General features: G+C 42.1%; 1 protein-coding gene across 7 annotated transcripts in view; it reads right to left on the bottom strand.

The window, feature by feature from the left end:
• The window catches only part of SEPTIN7 (septin 7), a 116693-nt gene extending 110366 nt beyond the window's left edge, over positions 1–6327 (bottom strand). For 2 of the 7 annotated variants that reach the window (XM_045052606.1, XM_045052608.1), the window contains exons 1-2: positions 6135–6327; positions 4691–4692 (exon numbers count right to left, since the gene is read on the bottom strand). In XM_045052606.1, the coding sequence (XP_044908541.1) occupies positions 4691–4692; positions 6135–6195 (63 nt within the window). In that variant the 5' untranslated portion in view covers positions 6196–6327. Of the gene's footprint in view, positions 1–4690; positions 4693–6009; positions 6050–6134 lie in introns of those variants that run through there. The other 5 variants (XM_045052610.1, XM_045052612.1, XM_045052605.1 and 2 more) reach the window with 3 other exon arrangements.
• Between the last annotated feature and the right edge of the window lie 16045 nt (positions 6328–22372).

Raw genomic sequence — 22372 nt, 5'->3', positions numbered from 1 at the left:
TTTTTTTAAAAAAAGGGGGGAAAGACTTTTAAAAAATACTGAGAAAAAGCACTTTAAATGAATCCACTGCATATGAATTATATCTCATTAAAGCTATTTCTTTAAAAAAACTTTTTTTTTAATTCACCTATGCATATTAGAAATCAGATCAGTGATTACACCGAGCAGTAGAGAATAACTGCACAAGGGCATAAGAAACTCTGGGGTGGAACACCTGGGTGGCTCGGTCAGTTGGGTGTCCAACTTCAGCTCAGGTCATGATCTCACAGTTCATGAGTTTGAGCCCCATGTCAAGCTTTGTACTGACAGCTCAGAGCTTCAAGCCTGCTTCAGATTCTGTGTCTCCCTCTCTCTCTGCCCCTCCCCGCTCACGCTCTTTCTTGCTCTCAAAAATAATAAACATTAAAAAAAAGAAAAACTCTGGGGTGATGCAAATGTCCTTCATCTTGACTGGAATAAAAGCCACAAGGTGTATATATTTACCAAAATTCATTGAACACTTAAAATCTGTGCATTTTATTGTATGAAACCTATACCTCAATAAAGTTACTTAGTTCAGAAAACATTTAAAAGTGCAGATTCTTGGGCCCCTCTTAGAGATGTGGATCACTGGGTCTGTGGTGGGAACCAGTCAATCTGCATTTTTTTTATAAAATTTTTAATGTTTATTTATTTTTGATACAGAGCGCAAGCAGGGGAGGGGCAGAGGGAGAGGGAGACACAGAATCCGAAGCAGGCTCTGAGCTGTCAGCACAGGGCCCAATGTGGGGCTCGAACTCACAAACTGTGAGATCATGACCTGAGCCGAAGACACCCAACCGACTGAGTCACTCAGGTGTCCGTGCATTTTTAACAAGAGGCTGTGGCTGACCTCACCCTAGGTGATTCTGATCCCTAATGTAAGATCCTAATTCCTATGGTGAAAGCTCTACAAGGAATAATTATGGACTAGATGGCTAAGAAAGACTTCCTCCTTCTCCATCTCCTATGATCCCTCAATGGCTTCTCCATCAACCTCGTTCAGTGGTTCTCAATCTGGGGTCATTCTCCCCCCCTATCCTGTGACATTTGGCAAGGTCTGCAACATTTTTTGGTCACAACTGGGGAAGTGGTATTGGCATCTAGTGGGCAGTGGACAGGGATGCTGGTAAACACTGTACAATGCAGAGGACAGTCCCCCAAACAAAGAAGTATAAAACTCTAAATAACAACCGTGCCAATGTGAAATTCTGACCTGGAGCCTTGCCTCTCAAATGAACTCAGTTGTGGCCCCAGAGGTAAACAGAAGAGATTAAACATGTGACCTCTTCAGGAGAGTCAGCAGAGTCCATTTTTACTTCCAGATTGGTGGGAAAGGACAGAGAAATCCTCTTTACCACTGCATATAAAGCAAACAAAATGCAAATGTCACATGAATAAATTTTTTAAAAATTCAAAACAATGTGAGCAGGAGTAGCTTCAGGCTTTACTCCCCAACCTCAAGGGATGCTTATTTACTCTCCTCAGCCTGCAAGCACTTTTGAAGTTAAGAAACACTTGCCTAGGGGCACGTGGGTGGCTCAGTCAGCTAAGTGTCTGACTTCAGCTCAGGTCATGATCTCACAGTCTGTGAGTCTGAGCCCCACATTGGGCTCTCTGCTGTCAGTGCACAGCCTGCTTTGGATCCTGTCTCCCTCTCTCTCTGCCCCTTCCCTGCTTGCACATGCACATTCTATCTCAAAAATAATAAACACGGGGGCGCCTAGGTGGCTCAGTCGGTTGAGCGTCTGACTCGGCTCAGGTCATGATCTCGCAGTTCGTGAGTTCAAGCCCTGCGTCGGGCTCTGTGCTGACAGCGCAGAGCCTGGAGCCTGCTTCGGATTCTATGTCTCCCTCTCTCTGCCCCTTTCCCATTCATGCTCTCTCTCTGTCTCTCAAAAAAGTGAATAAACGTTAAAAAAAAATAAAAAATAAATAAGCATCAAAGAAAAAAAAAAGAAACACTTGCCTAAAATAAGGTACATAAACTTTAGAATGACAAGCAAAACCTCATCTTTGGCTACCTTCACAAAGACTTTTAGGGTTATTTATTATAGCAACCTGGTCCAATCCAGGGCTATTCAAAGTATGGTCTGTGAACCAGTGAGCTAGTCTGAACTGTTTATCAGTTTACATCAGAGAAGTATAGAAACTGGGAGGACAGAAAGGGAAATTTTTTTTTAATTTTTTTTTAACGTTTATTTTTGAGACAGAGAGAGACAGAGCATGAATGGGGGAGGGTCAGAGAGAGAGAGGTAGATACAGAATCTGAAACAGGCTCCAGGCTCTGAGCTGTCAGCACAGAGCCCGACGCGGGGCTCGAACTCACAGAGTGTGAGATCATGACCTGAGCCGAAGTCGGCCGCTTAACCAACTGAGCCACCCAGGCGCCCCGAAAGGGAAATTTTTATAGCAGAATAATTTTATGTCTGTTGGGTTGAATAAAAAATTGGGACTTGTACTTCCCCTTTCTATTTCATCTTCATTTTAAAAAATTTTGCTGTACTTTTCACAATGATATCAGTCAATAAGGGACTGGAAATTTTAAAAGGAAAAAAAGAAAAGGTCATTCATCAGTTTGAAAAACACTAATCTAACCATATCTTAACTGATACACCTAGTAAGTGGCAACGCCAGGATTTAAACCCATGTCTGCCTGACACCAAAGGCCACGCACTTAATCATTACACTATATTTCTCTGTTGTTATTACTTTGAACTCAAATCCCTATATGTAGTCCCTACCTCTGGAGAGCTAGACTGCACTAGGCACAAATCAAAAGGACTCTATGTCTGGCCCAAGGCTTTCAACACTGAAAGCAAACCAAACTGCCTCCTTGGCTCCTTTCCCCAGGCTCACACTCAAACTTGGCTCTCTTGATTTCTGATAATGCAAATGGACAAAACAATATGTATATTTCTCCCTAAGACCTAGAGCAGTCACTAAAGGATAATATCTTCTTTTGGGACCCATCCTGGTTTCTATCTGGCTCTGAGAGAGGACATCCTCTCAAGGAGAAGGAGGTCCCAGATCTCTCAAACCACACTCCATGTATAGAGTACAGAATAAATGAATCCAAAATAAGAAAAAGCCACAAGGACTTAATAGCATTTAAAGTCTTCCCTTCTCAGACCAAGACCTCCACACTCTGCCATAATGTTTAAAGACCTTCGACTTGACTCATCCATACTACACATCCTCCATGTGTTTTCCTAATTTTTTTCCACAATTTTTTCCAATTAAAAAAAAAATTTATGTTTTTATTCATTTTTGAGAGACAGACAGAGACAGGGCGTGAGCAGGGGAGGGGAAGAGAGAGAGAGAGAGAGAGACAGAATCAGCAGGCTCCAGGCTCTGAGCTATCAGCACAGAGCCGGATGCAGAGCTTGAAATCATGAACGGTGAGATCATGACCTGAGCCCAAGTCAGACGCTTAACCAACTGAGCCGTACAGGTGCCCCTTGACCATTCTTAATAAAAATGTTATAACCCAACCTAATGTACAATATGTATAAAAAAAAAATTAACACCCCCAAAATCCATACTAATTGCAATGTACTATTTTCTCTTTTCATTTTTTAAAAATTATTAGTAGAAATCCACAAAATGGATTTCAAGACCCATTAATAGGCCTCAACCTGCAGTCTGCAAAACACTGCTTTTAGAGACCAACAGTCTCTAACAGTATGCTCTCATCTGGCAAGCCCAACCCATAATCATGCTACCTTAAAATTCTACTCAAAAACACATTTTTTCCTACATCAGTGTCATGGTACAATAAATGTAATATCATTTACAGTCCAAATTTAGTTACGGGGAAAATACACACACACACACACACGCACACACACACACACACACACACACACAAGGTTTTGTCTCAAAATTTAGTAAAATACATAAGTTAAAAACTTTCAAACTCTTGTCAAAAATTGAAAAGAACTTATTAGCTCAAAATGTAAAACATGGTTTTAAGCTGGTAGTTGTCACAAAATATTTCACTGGCAAATCCCAGAATAGAATATATACTGAATACATATATTATCAAATTACACAAAGTCTGAAACCAGCTTGCTCTTCACTATCTTCACTCTGACTGGTCTTGTCATCTGACCACCCCCCATTATTGAGACCTTGGAAACCACAGATCTAACTCTTCCTCCTACCTACCTACGTGTGTGTGTGTGTTGTCATTAACCCATCACAATTCTCTAACGTCTGTCAGGAGTCCTACCTTGTGTTAGGCTAGCTCAGAAGTTCTGGCATAGACTTACTTATTTCTATGGGAAAATGCACAAATACAAAAACTTTTGAAACATAATCTATCCATAACCCTACCTTTCATGTAGTTAATGCACTGAATGCCTTATCTCCAAATCAAAACCAGAAACCAAAAATTCTTAACCAAATTACAAAAATATAATGCCCTTTCTGTAAATTAAAATCTACTTGACATAAACATAAAATAAATCTCCATCACCAGTTATGAGCTTCAAGTCTGTAAGCCTCAGAGGGTATGCGATATGTTTAATAACTGTATTAACAGGACCAGCTCCACCGTGTTGTCCCACCACAGAAGGACGCAATGCTAGCATACAAACCATCTATGTAGCTTTCACATTTATTTCATAGCTCCACTCAACCCCATCTCCTCTAGCTCCACCCACTGAACAGCTGGGTGGGATGAAAGACTGTTTCCTGCCCTCCCCCCTGCCCCTTCACTAGCTATTTGGGAGGACTAGGGTTCCAGGCAGCAGTAACTAGCTTAGTAATTGTTTTTATCCTGCTAAGGCACCATCCTGCAGTCTATCAAGATCATAAATTTCGTCCATCCCTGTACACTTGATGCCTAAAAAGTTTCCTCCTCAACTTGCTTATATACTCGGTGAGAGGAGGATGAACTCAAGGGCACTCAGAAAGGTATTCTTACCAGAAGAAATCTTAAAGTTTAACTATAACCATAAATTCGCAAAAATAAGTTATCTCAGTAACCAAGCGAACACCTGGACGTCACAAATCCCTTCCCTACACTACAAAAACAAAACAAAACAAAACAAAAAAAAGAAAACCAAAAAACCCAGGTTTGAAACAGGACACTTTCAAAATGTAACTTAGCAAATGGAAACGTATTAGAAAAATCTCAGTTGCTTATTTCCTACTATACACACAGCATGGAATGGAACTCAGGAGTGGAAAATGTGAATGAAATGGCCTTGTTCTTTTTCCAATACGTTGGGGAGGAAAGGAAATGAAAGGGTTTCTGAAGAGAATAACTAAGAACAGTGAAATATTTTCAAAAATTAATTTCCTTAAACATCACCAGTTATTTCCAACTCCCCTCCCTTCTCCAGCGACCCTTCCCACCCTTCCCACTCCTCGGGGGGGCGCCCTTCCCTGGCGTTCTTTTCCCCTTTTTCCTAAAAATTAGGTCCAAACCAGACTCCTTAGCCTCCGCACTCAAGCCTCGCCCGCCATCCACTGGCCTTCGGGGCCGCGCCTGGGGAAAGGAAACCCCGAGAGACGAGGAGGAGGAGCGAGGAGGCGACGCGGTTGCTGGAGCCTCTGCAGCCGCCGCCGCCTCCACCGCAGCTTCAGCCTGGTGCATCCTTCTTCCTCCCTCCCCGCCGCCGCCCTCCCGGGCCGGCCCACACAGCACCCTCACCGGGGCGCGCACACACGTCCCCACCCTCCTCGCCAGCCCCACTCCCCCACGAGGGGAGCTCCGCCGCGAGTGCAACGGCCGCCGACGGGAGGAAACAGGGCCGCGGGAAGCCGGCGGGCCAGGCGAAGACGACCCTGCTCGGGCCGCTCTGGCGGGGCGAGCGAGGCCGCGGCTCACGTCTCCCGGCTCCCCTGGCCCGCCCGCCGCGGCACAGGAAATACCGCCGCCTCGGCTCTCTTCACATTCAATTCAAACTGTCACCGCCGCTCTCTCCCCTCCCCCCGGGCGCGCCGTCGCCGCGCCCCGGGCCCGCAGTCGGCCCACCCCACCTCCTCCGGCCGCTGCTCCCTGCATCGCCTCAGGGCGTTACCCCAGTTCGGTCTGGCGGCCGCAGAGCCCCCCCCAAGTCTGGAGCCGACGACCTGAGTCGCGGCGGCCCAAAGCTGAGACTCACCCATGGTGCTGCTGTTGACGCTCCTCTCCTCAGCAGCAGCGGATCTCGCACTGACCGACATCCCCTCCCCCCTCCGCGACCAGCCCGGGCGCAGCGCAGCCCGCCGATTCTCCAAAGCCGCCTACGCCGGTTCCGCGGCGTAGCCGCCCGGCGTCGCTGCCCCGCTTACGCAGGCGACAGCGGGCGGACTCCTCCACTGGCTCTCGCCCGAATCCCGCTCCCTCCTCCGCCCCCGCCCCTTCAGACAAGGCTTCCGGGCCTAGCCGACGCCAGTTTCGATCTCGCGAGAGTACTCCCTCGCCTCCCCGCCGCCTCGCTCCATTTCGAACATGACTTCATTGGCATCACTGCTCTTTTGCTGCTCAAGTTTAGCCGCCATGTTTAAATTGGCGGGATTTGGCACCTCCGGGGTCGTGGATAGTCGGGCTTCTGTGCGTGTTCCTGCAACACTGCTTCTGAGGTTAAACTGCGTTACGTTTCTCGGTGAAAAGCCCGGGGACGAGGAGAGGGAGTGACCGGTGGGCTGCGAGGGTGGGGTTTTGCCCGATTTAAAGATGGCCTCTGTCAGTGCCGCCCCGCTCAATTTCACGTCAGGTTTTGGAGCTGCGGAAGCCGCCTGGTTGGCCTTAGGGCCTTCTTACGGAGTTGGCGTAAGGCAAAGAGGCACCCCTGGAAGAGGCCAGATTGGGAATCTGCGCTTGGGGCGGGAGCCGCGTCCAAGCCTCCACTCCCAGATATCGACCTGGCGGCATTGTGGGTGCGAGTGGAGAGACACTTCGAGGCAGGTGTCTGTGTCTTCATCCATCCCCGTGTCCCAGCTTCCAGGACTCTCGGGGTGGAAAGCGAGATTAGGTCCTGGTTGCCCCCACATTCCCTTGGCGCTGTCACTTTCTGGTGGCCTGGCACAGCGAAGAGGTCGCCTGCTGCAGCTTCCGCTGCGGACTCCCCACAGTTACACTCGTGTTAGCTCACCTTGTTGGTTACCGATTCGCCCCTGGTGGAGCTCCACTCTGATTAAGGAAATGAATGGACACACGGGAAGCTATTAGGCGACAGATGAAGAGTAATTAAGTACTAAAAGTGTGTAGTTTCATACTGTAGCAGTGAATATCGTTTGGTCACTGGAGCCTGCCGCCAAATGCTTAGTAGTCAAAGTAGTCTCACTTTGCCCAGAACAGCCTATGGTCGTTTGTACCTTTCTTGAAAATTAATGTCTGTCTTCGCTGTAGAGTTCATGAACATTATCTTTCCTGTTAAATTGTATGTTAAGGAATCATATACATTTAATATAGAATATTACATAATACAGAATACGTATGTAATATATAATTATCCTGAACCCGCGCAAGAATGTTCATAGCAGCATTGCTTTTTTAGTGCAACAAATTAAATGTCGACTTACAGGAGAATGGATGAACAAGTTGCATTATTGGACAAACTGACATACACGGAATATTAAAAAATGGAAATTAATAAACCAATGCTACTGGTGTTCATTTAAAGTTCATTAACATAATGTTGACCCAAAAAAAGCAAGTTGCAGAAAGATTTATATGGTACGTCATAAAAGTTTAAAAACAAAAAACTGAGATCAAATTGGGAAAATCATGTAGGGAAATGATAGATGTATTCAGAATAGTGGTTAGTTCCTGAGAAGAAGAGAAGGGAATGTAACAGGGAGGATTCACTCTTATCTATAATGTTTTATTTTCTGCCAAAGGTAATCTGTTGAAAATGTGGCAAAACCTTAAAGCTTAGGTGAAGGATACACGAGTATTAAATTGTAACTGTTTTCTGCACTCTTCTGTATACTTGAAATGTTTCCAAGTATTTTTTTATGAAGGAAATTTTATCCAAAAAAACACCTTATGTTGTGTCTTGATATCTACTGTTTGCTCAGCCTCCACTTGTACTGAATTGCTCATAACGTCTGTTAACAACTCATCTGCCCAACCAATCATTGTGTTAATTTTCTGAAACTTCAAAAGGGCATTTTACTTGGGGAAATTTCAATAAATTTCTACTTTGAAAAGGAACTAAGTATTGCTGGAAGTTTAAACCTGTGGCCTCTGAAGACAGACTTCCTGGCTTCTAATCTCCATGCTACCATTTACTATGGATATACCCAAGGACAGGTTGCTTAACCTTTCTGTAATCTAGTTCCCTCCGCTATAAATGGGAATAATACTTACCTAATGGGGTTTTTGTGAAAGTTAAATATGCCCAGTCTGTAGTAAATACTTAGTAAATGTTATTTATTATATACAGCTCATTTTAAAATATAAAATTATCTTGTATAATATTGTTTAATATAATCTAACAGTCTATAACAAAGAAAGTCTTTGCTTCCCATCTCTATTGATATATTTATTTGGGGGGGGTCTCTTAATGGAAATGAAATTTTGTTATTTTGCTCTCTGAAAGTGGATAAATTCTCTATATAAATAATAAGTAGTTTGCCTGAGGTTTGTTCATGCTCTCCTACAAACTGCACCCCATGCAATAATAGCTTCCCTACTTTCCATTGAAAATTATGTGGAAGACTATATAGGCAATGAGATGATGACAACCTATGGAATTTTGTCCATAAGGAATTCTCATAGTGTTATAAATTGTGTGTGTGTGTGTGTGTGTGTGTGTGTGTGTGTGTGTATGTGCATGCATGTGCACACATATATATTATGAATCTTATGTTGGGGGTGGAGAGAGTAAGAGAATTATTATAATAGTTTTATAATCTCTACTGCACTGTCCACAGTATTACATTTGTTAATAAAATGTAGTCTAGACCTTAACCTGATTCAGAATCATCTTTTAAAAACTGATCTGAAACTCTGGATACACTGTAGAGATTGTTTTCGCTACATATTTACAGTGTCCAACCTCAAACGAGCCTTCAACTTTGCCAAACAATACTTGCTTCCTTAGTTAACCCTCTTTTTCCACAAGAACCACTTAGATTTTCTCCATTGTTTTCAAATCATCACCCTCATTTATTATCAGCAAAAAATAAAGCCCATCAGAGAGGAAATCCAATGACTTTCTACTTCCATATTCAGAAGCCTACCTGCATCCACACTCATCCTTTACAAACATCACAAGAGATCAGGTGTCCCCCAAACCTGAAGCACACGTTTCTACACATATCCTCTCTCTTCATGCCTATTCTCTGGATTCTGTCTCCTACCTTCCCAGGAACTTCACTCAATGAATTATTTATTCAATATGCTTCTGAGTTTTGTCCCTACTGCTCCACTGAAATTCTCAACAGGATCACTAACAACTTCTTTATTCAATTCAGGGGACCCTTTTTTCTGTTTTTTTTTTTCCACACAATTTTTAAAAATGTTAGTTCCAGTAAAATTAACATACAGTGTTATATTAATTTCATGTGTACTATATGGTGATTGATCAGTTCTATACATTACTCAGGGATCATCATAAGTGTGCTCTTAATCCTCTTTATGTATTTCACCCATTCCCCACCCCCTACCCCTCTGGTAACTATCAGTTTGTTAAGAGCCTGCTTTTTGGTTTATCTCTTTTTTCTTCATTTGTTTTGTTTCTTAAATTCCACATATGAGTGAAGTCATGTACTACTTGTCTTTCTCTAACTTCTTATTTCACTTTGTATTATACTCTCTAGATCCCATCCATGTTGTTGCAAATAGCAATATCTCATTCTTAATGGCCGAGTAATATTCCAATGTGTGCATATGCCACATCTTTTTTTTTCTAATGTTTATTTATTTTTGAGAGACAGAGAGATAGAGTGTGAGTGGGGAAAGGTGGAGAGAGAGGGAGACACAGAATCCGAAGCAGGCTCCAGGCTCTGAGCCATCAGCACAGAGCCTGATATGGGGCTCGAACTCATGAACCATGAGATCATGACTTGAGCTGGAGTCAGACATTTAACCAACTGAGTCACCCAGGCACCCCTATGCCATATCTTGTTTATCCATTCATCTATTGATGGACATTTGGGCTGCTTCCATAATTTGGCTATTGTAAAGGTGCAATAAATATAAATTTGAAAACCGTTTTCAAATAGTGTTTTCATATTCTTTGGGAAAATACCCAGTAGTGGAATTACTGGATCATATGGTAGTTCTATTTTTTTTAGTTAAAGTCCATTTATTTATTTTTGAGAGAGAGAGAGAGAGAGCACATGAGTAGGGGAGGGGCAGAAAGAGGAGGGAGAGAGGATCTGAAGTAGGCTCTGTGCTGACAGCAGAGAGCCCAATGCAGGGCTCAAACTCACAAACTGTGAGATCATGACCTGGACCAAAGTTACAAGCTTAACTGACTGAGCCAGCTAGGTGCCCCGTTCTATTTTTAATTTTTCGAGGAACCCTCATACTGTCTACCACAGTGGCTGCACCAGTTTGCATTTCCACCAACAGTATGCTTGAGGGTTCCTTTTTCCAGAGGACTTTTTTCTTATTTTACTTGACATGTCTGCAGCGTTTGATACTAGTAACCATGGCCTGCCACATTTACGTCCTTTGATTTGTGAAACCCACTTACCTAGCTTTCCTTCTGGATCTCTGGCTTCTTTATTTTACCTTCTAGGACTTCCATCTTCTGCCTGTCACTTAAATGTCCATGTACCTCAAAGTTGTGCCCTAGTCAGTTTCTTCCTAACCCACTTTATATACTATGACGATGTCATACACTTCCATGTTTTCAATGACCATATATATGCTAATAACTCCTAACTGTAAATGTCTAGTCCAGTTCTCTCTCCTTACTACAAATCTGCATACCTGACTGCCTTCAAAATGCATATCTTAATATTCCAAGGTATCTCAAAACAGTATATCCCAAATTAAACTCCTCATTTTCATTATACTTACTTTTGTGTTCCCAATCTCTAAATGATATCATCATCAACTCAGCTGCCTAACCCAGAAATATGGGTATTACACTCAGCCTCTCCCTCTCATTTCCTACAGCCGTCGGAAAGTCCTGTCTGTTTTTCCTTCTCATATACCCCCAGTGTCTCCATTTCTCTCCATCTCCGCCAATACTGTTCTGGCTAGACCAATATTATCTCCTGCCTCAACTCTGTAATAATGTTTCTGCCTGGTGCCTTGTTCTACTCCAACTCATTCTTCATATTGTACCCAAAGTAACCTTTCTAAACTTTATGTCAGTCCCCTGTTTAAAGTCTTCCAACTTGCCCTCAGGGAACTTACATGATGTAGTTCCTCCTTTCTAGCCAGCCTACCATGTCTCGCTCTCTAAACTGTAGCAAGCCTTGCTGTGTTCTCTGAGTGGAACACTTCATTCTTATGTTTACACTTGCGTTCTTTACCTACGTCTCAGCATAGCCATCATTTTCTCTAAAAGTCTTTCTTGATCTCCCAAGATTGGGCAAGACATCCTCTTATCCCCCCATAGTACCTTGTATTTACTCCTAAGGTGGTACAAATAGCAAAGTATTGTAAATACGTGTCTCTTCTGTTGGAGTCTAAGCTCCTAAAGGGCAGGGATTCTTTCTTGTCTTGTTCATCCGTGTAACCCCAGCACCTAGCACAGGGTATGGTATTCATTCTTTCATTCAGCAAATATTTCTTGAGTCATAACTGGGTACTAGGCGCTATCACCATGGTTGATTAAGGGAATGGAGAGCCCTTAAAGAAGTCTCTGAGATGTGAGGGTATCAATGAGGTCAAAATTATTTTAATTATAACACCAAGAACTTTTTTTCTTTATCTTTTTCATTCTCATTCTCTCACAAGCATATAGTGGAGTTTTCCAGGAACTGTATGACGTGTTATAATTGCCACAGATCGAATGCAAAAACACGTAAAGAATCCGGCCATCTAATATTGAGCCAGACGTTAAAGAGGTTTGAAAAAATGTAAAACAATGACACTCTCCAAATTAATTTTTTGAAGGATGCAGTTATTTAACATAAAAATATTTATGTTAATATATGTAATGAGTTTGTTGTCATTTTTTATTTATTTTTTTTAAACTATTGCTCTTTTTTTTTTTAATTTTTTTTTTCAACGTTTATTTTTTGGAGGGGGACAGAGAGAGACAGAGCATGAACGGGGGAGGGGCAGAGAGAGAGGGAGACACAGAATCGGAAACAGGCTCCAGGCTCTGAGCCATCAGCCCAGAGCCCGACGCGGGGCTTGAACTCACGGAGCGCGAGATCGTGACCTGGCTGAAGTCGGACGCTTAACCGACTGCGCCACCCAGGCGCCCCTGTTGTCATTTTTTAATGAATAAGTTAATAATGTCTTTTTAAACTTTCTCAGTTTTCATTTCTAGTAGAGTAAGTATTAAATGATATATTCCACATAAACAGAAACCTTTTGTGGTCCTCAATAATTTTTTTTTAATTTTTTTTAATGTTTATTTATTTTTGAGACAGAGAGAGACAGAGCATGAGCAGGGAAGGGGCAGAGAGAGAGGAAGACACAGAATGTGAAGCAGGCTCCAGGTTCCGAGCTGTCAGCACAGAGCCCGACGCGGGGCTCGAACTCACGAACTGTGAGATCATGACCTAAGCTGAAGTCGGACGCTTAACCGACTGAGCCACCCAGGCGCCCCTGGTCCTCAATAATTTTTAAGAATGTCATGGGGTCCTGATCCCTAAAGTTTGAGAATTGTGTGATACTAGCTCATATTATATGTGTTCAATGTAGACATGTTAAATAATGAATGTCAGCTTGCCAAAGTTTTGGCACACAGCTGCTTAATGTATCTGAATCAAAGCTTCCCCCAAATGCTCAGAATTAATATCTAAATAGGTGCACACACATGCTCATGCATGCGCATGCACACACACACACGCACACACACACAGGCTTAATATCTGAATATCTATAAATGAAAGTATTTTTAGGTGAGTGTGCTTTGCAAATTATGGATATATCATTGATACCATTGTTTCGATAACTATCTATGATGAATATGGGCCAAGAGCTTTGGTCGTAGAACCAGGACTACTTACAATAATCTGATAGTCGCCTTGAGGATGAGAATTTTTATAGCCTGTCATTTCACATCAATCTAACTTAATCCACGCAACATTTTTGTGAAATAGATACTACCCTCACTTTTTAAATGAGGAAACCAGTGTTTAAAGAAGTGATGTGATCTTACTCAAGGCATCAGAATTTGTGAGAGCCTGAGGCAGGGTTCAAAGGCCTCATGCTTTTCCGATACACAAGACCTCAGGTGAAGAAATTTATTCCTCTGTTGTCCTGAATCCTATCCTCATTTGCTAGACATTTGGTCCGGTGAAAAGGGTGAGATTTTTTTTTCTTAACCATTTTCAGGTATTTCTACCTTTCACGCAAGGAGAAGAAGTGAATGAGATTGGGTTTATGAGAAGGTTTTTCTTGATCGCCAACTCAGAACGTGACAAGATAAATGAGACGGTGCTTCTCGTTATTGCCAAAACTTAGCAGATGTAGTCAGGTTAGACTGGCAGAGCTGGGGCTGAGGTTTCAGTGGTGCATTTTGTGAAGCAGTTTAGGCAATCTACAACATTCCGCCATTAACAGCAATGTCCAAATATCCAAAAACCCTTGAGTGCTTTTTATTCCTCCGTTGAAGGGCGATAGAAGAGGATCAAGAAACGATTTGGAAAATAAAGAGACTTTGACTAACTAAAACTTTTTTTCTGGTGAAAATTAAAGACACATAACTTTTTCACCAAAGCTGAAACAAATTTAGCTTCACATGAATGAATATGGGAACATATTTTGTTCAAATTGAACTTAGACTATGAAACCTTGTAATTCAAGATATTCTTCAAGAGAAATACTCTGCCATCCACAAAACCTTGTTCAAGTATCATGAAATAGATACACAGGGAATCGAGGTAAGTATGGTTTAACATTATTGTATTTAATTTGTAAATATTTGAAAACTAAGTTTCTAGTGCATTCTAGTGTTAAAATGCAGATAGCATAGATATTAGAGAAAAATTCTGTTGAGATCAAAGAATCTAACTGAAATAATTGGCAATGTTAATGTTCTGTAAATGAAAGGGAATGGATATTGACGAGCCGTTTTATAGACTTAAGAATCTATGGTACAGGAAGTCAAGTGACACTTGCAAGGCTATACAACTAATGAAAAAAAAGAAAAAAGAAAACATCAAGCCTCATACTTCCTCTTCCTTTGTAAAGATCAAACTTCACCCCACAGAGGAAGAGAAGCCAAAAGACATAGGAGTAATAATAAAACAAAAAAAAAAAGAAAAGAAAATGAGAGAACCACACAACTTGAAGTCCAGAGATTTAAAAAAACAACAAAATAACTGTCTAAATAGCAAATAGCTCCCATTCTTAAATTCTTTACCTTAGAAGGAGGAGTTTTTCTCTTTCCCACCAGCCAAGAAAGGATGGAGGAGAAAGCAGCACAGAAATAGGATGTCTGAATCCAGACTGCCCCCGGAGGCCTGATTTATCTCAACTTCTCGGTGGAGGCTCAAGGAATTTTCAAATTGCAGGGCTCTCCTGGAAACTTCATTCCAATGCAGATGAGAGCCCCACTTCCCTCTGGGGAAGTCTGGGGAAGTCCCTGGTAATGGACTGGCAGCACAGCTGTCCCAGTGTCTGCGGGAAGAGAGAAAACTTTGAGGTTTTCTTGCCAATCAGCACCTTGTAGAGCCCTCCGATCTGATTACATGGTAGACATACCATTGAGCACAATACTGGAGAAAAATCCAAAGTACATAAAAGGAAATCTACTATAAGTGGAAAAGGCCATTGTTGCCAGCTCCCTCTGGCATTTCCCACCACTGAGTCATAAACTGACTGATATAGGAAGTAGGGGAACATGGTTCTCTAGGAAGCCAGCTGCCTTCAACACCCAGACTTAATAAACTGACTTTGGCAATGATTGAATGCCTCCTGCTATGTAAGAGGTTAGTGAAAGTGAATTGAATTGAATTGAAGTTTATGTGGATGGAATGTGTTAGGTTAGAAAACAGCCATCATTTTAGCAAGCAGTAGGAAACTACCCTCTCCAAATCACTCTTCCTAGCAGAACTTTGAGTCAATGACTACTTCCTGAAGGCACACCTCAGAGACCTCATATCCAGGAAAACAGGAAATTCAGAGAGGAAGCAAATGCCTGTGCCAGACTGATGTGCTGACTTTACACGGGGCAATTGCACTAGATCACCACAGAGACTGACTGGCGCAGGACAAACGCTTAGTGACAGTTAAAACAGTATGTCATTACTTCCTTGGTGAGACTCTCAACAATTTAGACTCTTTCCACACTATGCCTCTAATCATATAACCTTGTTTGGATCCGATTTTAGGGAAATACTTAAGCATCTGATAAAAAATAAAAGAGCAAATGACTGTGTGTGTGATTGTCGCCCATGATTTGATCCATTTCATGGAGGGAATCATGACTGAGATTTGTTGGTGGTTTTTAGTTAATACTCGTTTTACCCTGGTTCGCTTCCAGAAATTTTGCAGTAAATGATAACATCTAGCCAGTCAACCACTATTAACAGATAAACAGATGTTATGAAACCAAAATTATGGTCATCCTCAGCATCCAAACTGGTAGTAATACAGCATTAAACACTAGTGTTGAACTATAAATATTTGCTTCTGCAGTTCTGTTCCAAAGGCTACATTTGTGTCCTAATAGAATCTAATACCTTAAGAGTTGGAAGACACAGTAACTCTAAAAGCTACCTACCAAATTCAAAGACTTGTTCAAATATTATTTTTCCATGTCATATCTAAGGCTACAATACCAACTGTTGAAACTATAAATGTCAGAATTTGAATTAAATGAAACAGATGTATTACAGATGATATATTATAGCCCCATAGTTCACATATGGCATGGGTATAACTCCCTTTTACAGTTTGAGATACATACATAACCCAACCCTTCTGAAATCCTTGTTCATGATAAAAGTGTTCGTTTAATTATTATTTCATCTTGTAAACGTTTATTTCTTTGAGAGAGAGAGAGAGAGAGAGTGTGTGTGTGTGTGTGTGTGTGTGTGCGTGAGCATGAGCAGGGGAGGGGCAGAGAGAGAGGGAGAGAGAGAATTCCAAGCAGGCTCCCTGCTGTCAGACTGTCAGTGCAAAGCTCCACTTGGGGCTCCATCTCACCAACCGTGAGATCATGACCTGAGCTGAAATCAAGAGTCAGCCGCTTAACTGACTGTACCACCCAAGCACCCCTTTTGTTTTTTTTTCAATGTTTATTTTAATTGCTCATTCTTTCAAATCATGTTTTTAGTTTGAGTTAAATGGCAGTGGCATTTAAATGCTATCAGTGAACACAAGACAGCTAAAATGGTTTCTTTTGTAAAAGTTAGCTGTTCTTGCAAATCTGTAGGCAAACGTGATTGCGAACTACTTTTGCTACGAAACTGCAGAGCCCGAGGATAGACTAAGTCTTAGCTATCTTTTTATCTTGTGTGACTAGACTCTACCTAGTCACCCAAATATGTTTTGGAAACAACTGCACATACTTTTAGGGCTCATATGTAGCTTAGGAAACTGAATACCATAGAATAAAATAGTAAAAGCAGCACCGGGGTGTCTGGTGGCTCAGTCAGTTAAGCGTCTGACTCTTGATCTCGGCTCAGGTCATGATCTCATGGTCTGTGAGTTCCAGCAAGGCATCAGGCTCTGTGCTGACAGAGCAGAGTCTGCTTCGAATTCTCTCTCCCTCTCTCTGCCCCTCCCACCACCCCCCCGCCCCCGTACTCTTTCTGTCTCAAAAATAAAGAAATGAACTTTAAAAAAAAAGAAAAGAAAAAGCAGCACTAAAAAAGGGCAAAAATAAAATAGAAAGTGAGTATTGCAATTAGAGATTGTTATATTATCTTCATATTTGCTCCTTAATTTATCCCCAACTTCCACTGTGCACACATATAAACACATTGAGGGGGGAAAAACTTTCTTACACAATTTCCCCCCAGATTTCAAATGGCAGAGATTTCTCTCTCTCTCTCTCTCTCTCTCTCTCTCTCTCTCTCTCTCTCTCTCTCTCTTTCTGTGTGTGTGTGTGTGTGTGTGTGTGTGTGTGTGTGTGTTAGCATCACCATGAGGCTTTTGTGTTTGGTTTGTTTGGTTTGTTTTTGTGGCATCTCCCTGACAGTCAAATGAGAGGCACAGCTGGCACTGGCATTGGCAAGGTTAGGCAAAGAAGGCAGGTGGTTCTTACTTCTCTCAGCCCAGCTCCTCCTTGTCCTTCTCCTTCCCTCCTGATCAGTTCCAGAAAAGAGGCAGGTTTGACTCCTAGCTTCCCAAAAACATACTAACCTGTTAGGGAAAAGTACACACAAGCTTCCCAGACCTATGGTGCTTAAGCAACCAATGTGAACACTGAAAAGAAAACAGAGAAGGAAGAGCTCACAAAATAAAGCCCTCTTTTCAATCACGGGCAGACACTCCCCCTCTCCCTTTCCTCTTCTCACCAACAGGCAGCAGCATCCAGCAAAGCGACCTTTCCCTTTACAAGTAGAGGGAACATTGCTGAAGGAAGAAAGAAATATTAGGAGACCTTGAGACCAATTATTCTATCTACTGTGGCTGTGTAATTCGGGGCGGGTCACTCTTTTGCAGGAAATCAAAGGAATGTCAAATATGTGACGATTGCTGAGGATGGCTGCAGAACAGAACTAGAGCCTCCAGGAATTTCAAGTTTCCTTCCTGCCCCTTTCTTGCAGAAGCACACACCCCAGATATAATGAAGAGAGGAAGAGAGAGAGGGAGGGAGAGTGAGAGGGAGATCTTGAGGAAGGAGGGTTGGTCAGGGAGAGGGAATGTGTTTCAAGGGAGGGGTTAACTCTACCGGGCCACTAAGTTGATAGAGAGTGATTTCATTATCTTAATCTAAAGGTTTGTCTAAGGAATCTAAAATAGCCTACAAAGGGTGAGCTGTTGACTCTCATCAATCAGAGGAATAAATGTGAGAGAAATGATGTGGGAAAAATTTTCTTCTCATTGTTTCATAGTTCATATAATAAAAATAGAGGGTAATTCAGTGGGAAAATACCTTAATAAGTACTTCCTACTCTCTTAATGCCATGCCAGAACGAGGCACATTGAAAAACAAATTATTCACAGCCATCCAAAAATCCTTGCAATTCCCCCAAGGTTCATAATAAGTTCCCCTTATTAAATAAACTGCAAGGAGCAAGAAGGGTAAGGACGATGAAGGAAGAGACTGAGAGAGCCTGGGATCGAGAAAGTAGGGGACGGTAGCTAGAACAGCTTGCACATACCACCTGGACTTCAGCTCAAAGCAGAAGGGCCACTGACGATTTGGGAATAGCCCCTCTGTATCGGTTTGCTAGGGCTGCGATAGTAAAATACCACAGCCTGGGGCGCTTAAACAACAGAACTTGGTTTTCTCTCCATTCTGTGGTTAGAAGTCTAAGATCAAGGCGTCAGCAGGTTTGGTTTCTCCTGAGATCTCTCTCCTTGGCTTACAGATGACTGCCACGTTCTTTTCTTTGCACCTGCACGTCCTTGGTGTCTTTTTGTCTGTCCAATCACCACCCTCTTCTTGTGGCCACACCAGTCAGATTGGATTAAAGCCCACCCTAATGGCCTCATAAACTCAAGCACCCCCTTTAATGGCCCTGTTTCCAAAAATAGTCCCATTCTGAGGTACTAGGGGTTAGGGCTTCAACATGTGGATTTTGTGGGGACACAATTCAGCCCCTAACACTCTCTCTCTCTCTCTGCAACGTGGTGGAGTCGAATTAATATGTGTACCCTTTAAGTTGGTTATGCCTCTTCAAGAAGTTTGTCCTAAAAAAATAGTACACGCGCCAACACGATATTTACATAAAGATGTTCATGGTTGAAACAGCAAAAAAAGTAAATAACCTAATTTTCCATTACTCAGATATTTGTATCGTAAATTAGAGTCTGACTATACAAATAGGATACTAGGTCTGAAAAGATGTCCAAGATGTTACATCAAAAACTTAAGTAACAGAACCCCTGTGTATAGTATAAATTCACATTTAGAAGTTACGTCATGTGTTTGTATAGGCCTAGAAAAGTGTCTGAAAGGCTATATATTGAACTGTTAACAGTGGTTACTTCTAAGATTTAAGTTTTGGAGTAGGGCCTTTCATTTTTTTTATTTATACATTCATGTAATTTGAATTTTTGCAACAGATGTGTTTGCTTTTGTAATTAAAAATAAAACCACTGATTTTTTCATTATTTTCAGAGGAACATGGGGTAAACAGGTTTAAAGTTTATAAAGTTAGCAAACATTGTAATAAATAATAAAAACTATTTTTATTGAGCATTTATTATTTATGCATTCAGCAAATATTTCTGAGCCCCTGCGTCCTAGGTGCTGTTAGGCACTTTGCATATATTACACTTAATCCTCACAAAAACTTCTCAAGGCAAGTTTTACTATTTTCATTTTATCAATGCAGAAAACCAGGCTCAAAGATGTCAAGTAATTTGTAGAAGTTGCATAGTTGATAAGTAACAAAGCCAGGTCTTTGGTCTACTTTATCATGCTGCCTTGCGAAACTACTTTCTTCAGTTGTATACACAGGATACAGAAAATCACCATCCAGCTTGATGTTATCTCAAAATCACTTTTACAGATCATCACTGTATTCTTTCAGCAAATAAATTACTGCCTCTAAATCTAAGCCTAACTTGGTTATCTATCTATCTATCTATCTATCTATCTATCTATCTATATTTTATAAGCACTATTCACAAATATTCACCAGAACAATTTTGAACTCACAGTTGATTTTGATAAGTAGAGGAAAATTCCATGATGTGAGAGCCCTCATTGTATGATGATTGGGGGGCGGGAATGAGGGTATACGGGGAGAGCAGCTCTTGTTTACTCTATTGTAGGACAGGGCAGTACTGGTGTTTGGAATGCTAATGAAGTAGTGTCTAGGTCTAGAACTTCAGTTATCAAAAGAAAGAGGATCAGGGGTTCCTGGGTGGCTCAGTCGGTTAAGCGGCCGACTTCAGTTCAGGTCAGGATCTCACAGTCTGTGAGTTCGAGCCCTGCGTTGGGCTCTGTGCTGACAGCTCAGTCTGGAGCCTGCTTCAGATTCTGTGTCTCCCTCTCTCTCTGCCCCTCCCCTGCTCATGCTCTGTCTCTGTCTCTCAAAAATAAACATTAAAAAAAATTGTAAAGAAAGAGGATCTGATGGATGATGCCCATTGATTACCACCTCTGTGAGAAACACACACATACGTATTGTGCCCTGTGAAAATGAGGACTTTGTACAGATAGGCTGGTACAATGGTATGAAGAGTACTTCAAACAGCAGGACTCTTGATGACTCGTCTCCTGAAATTCTATTATTTCTCTTCAGATAGTAATGGGATCAATTTGAACATGCTACGTATAGCCGATCTACAAGTGTGATTTCAGAGAATTCGGCATGTTTTCCAAATCCTTCCTAGCTCCTGCCTCTCTCTGATGCTAACTTCATTCCTCTAAACTCCTGCTCTTTGTTTAAAAGCAGTAGGCCCCCAAGCACCATGCTTTCATCTATCAGACATGAATTGCCCGGTGTGAATGAACGAAGAGCATGAGGTCAATAGGTCCCTCCTTGGGGACTAGGGAAGAAACAGGTAAAATTGGGGAAAGCTGGGGGCACAAAGACAAACCTGTTGATTTCACTTTGTTACCTGAGTCATAATGCTGGGAATAACCAGAACCCTGTCAGTTGGGAATCACTGGAAGTTTTTTTTACCCAATAGTGAGTAGAGTGTGGAAATAGCTGCCTGATGCCTTGTGTGAGCAGAGCCTCTTATAATCACAAGGTCTCCTGAACTATCACCCTCGGGGAGGCTGACAAACCTTTGCCCCCATCCCTGTAGGCTTTCAGTCAGAATAGAGTTAGGCTCAAACACAACTCATCCATGTACTGGCGATCCGACCTTCGGCAAATCAACCTATCACACAGGGCTTTCATGAGGATGACACAAGTATGTAAGTAAACAGCTTCTCACAGTGCCAGCTACACGAAAGGGATCCAATATGCAATCGGTCCTTTTGAGGTGCCTGTTGAGAACTCCGCCAACACCAAAGCCCAGGCTCGAACCTAAGCCAAGTGAGCCAAGTACTCATTGCTTTCCCAAATCCTGCTGAATCTTTTCTCTAGGCTTGAATGCTGATTTCACATCCTTTCTGGCAAACACGTATCCTGACTTCCTTACACTCACCAACTACACTCCACGGATGGCAGTGCTAGCTTCCATCAGACTAGAGTCCAGTCTGGTCTCCCTCAGACCTGCCGATTTAGACCAGTGGTTCTCAATCCTTCCTAAGACCACCCCCGACCTGAACCCCTTTGTGTGCAGAGGCTGAGGATCTGCATTTTTAAAAAGCTCCCCCTCCCTCACCGCGAGGACCACCTCAGGAGTCTTCACCCATTCACGCTTGCATGTACAAGTGTGCAGAATGTTGTGTAATCAAGACCTTGGCATCTACACTGCGGATAGTGAGGGCTTAATAAGTGTTTACTGACCAAATGAAGGCTTTCTGTTGAGTGGTGTTTTTTTTCCTCACAAAGGTATTTAGCCATGGAGTTTTAAAATAATGGTATGTACTTGTTGTTCAATAAAGATGGGCCCCTGAATGATTAAAGCCCGTTCTCTTTTGGGATGGATTATGGGCAGGCAGCTCTTTGGGAGAATGTCTGTGGGTACAGAAATTCCATGGAAGTAAATGAAATGACAGCACATGAAAAAGTTTTCTGAAGTGTGAAGGACTATGTGAAATAATAACGATGGTTTACCATCCAAATCTTAGTTCAGTCGATTCTACTTTGTTCTGGAGAAAAAGGAACTAGGGCAAGCCACTTCTCGAAGGTGACAGGGAGTGTCAGCTAGAAGGAGAAAAGCAAGAAAGGGGTCTCATTACTCCCAGCTATATATGCACGATAAGGAGTCTTATCTCCTCTTCCGCCTCTTGTTTTCCTTTTCCTTTTTTCTTATGAAAAATTTTAAACATATACCAAGAAGATAGAAGCGTATAATAAATCCTCCTCTCTTGTCACACAGCTTCAGCAATGCTCAACCTTTTGTCTATATTGGACTAACCTATGTGATACAAAGTCGTGCTTCCAAGTTTACTCTAAAGATTGCTTGAAAAGAATGTGTAAATAAATGCTTTAGGACTAGGTCAACATTCTTTGGGAAGATTTAGAGATAGCCTGTACTCCCGGAGCCCATTTACATATATTTTTCAACATCTGGCTAACAATTCCT

Source organism: Felis catus, chromosome A2 (assembly GCF_018350175.1).
Source record: "Felis catus isolate Fca126 chromosome A2, F.catus_Fca126_mat1.0, whole genome shotgun sequence".
NCBI classification, from domain to species: domain Eukaryota; kingdom Metazoa; phylum Chordata; class Mammalia; order Carnivora; family Felidae; genus Felis; species Felis catus.
Note: the sequence above shows the minus strand (reverse complement) of the source record. Positions and strands in the feature narration are given on the sequence as shown.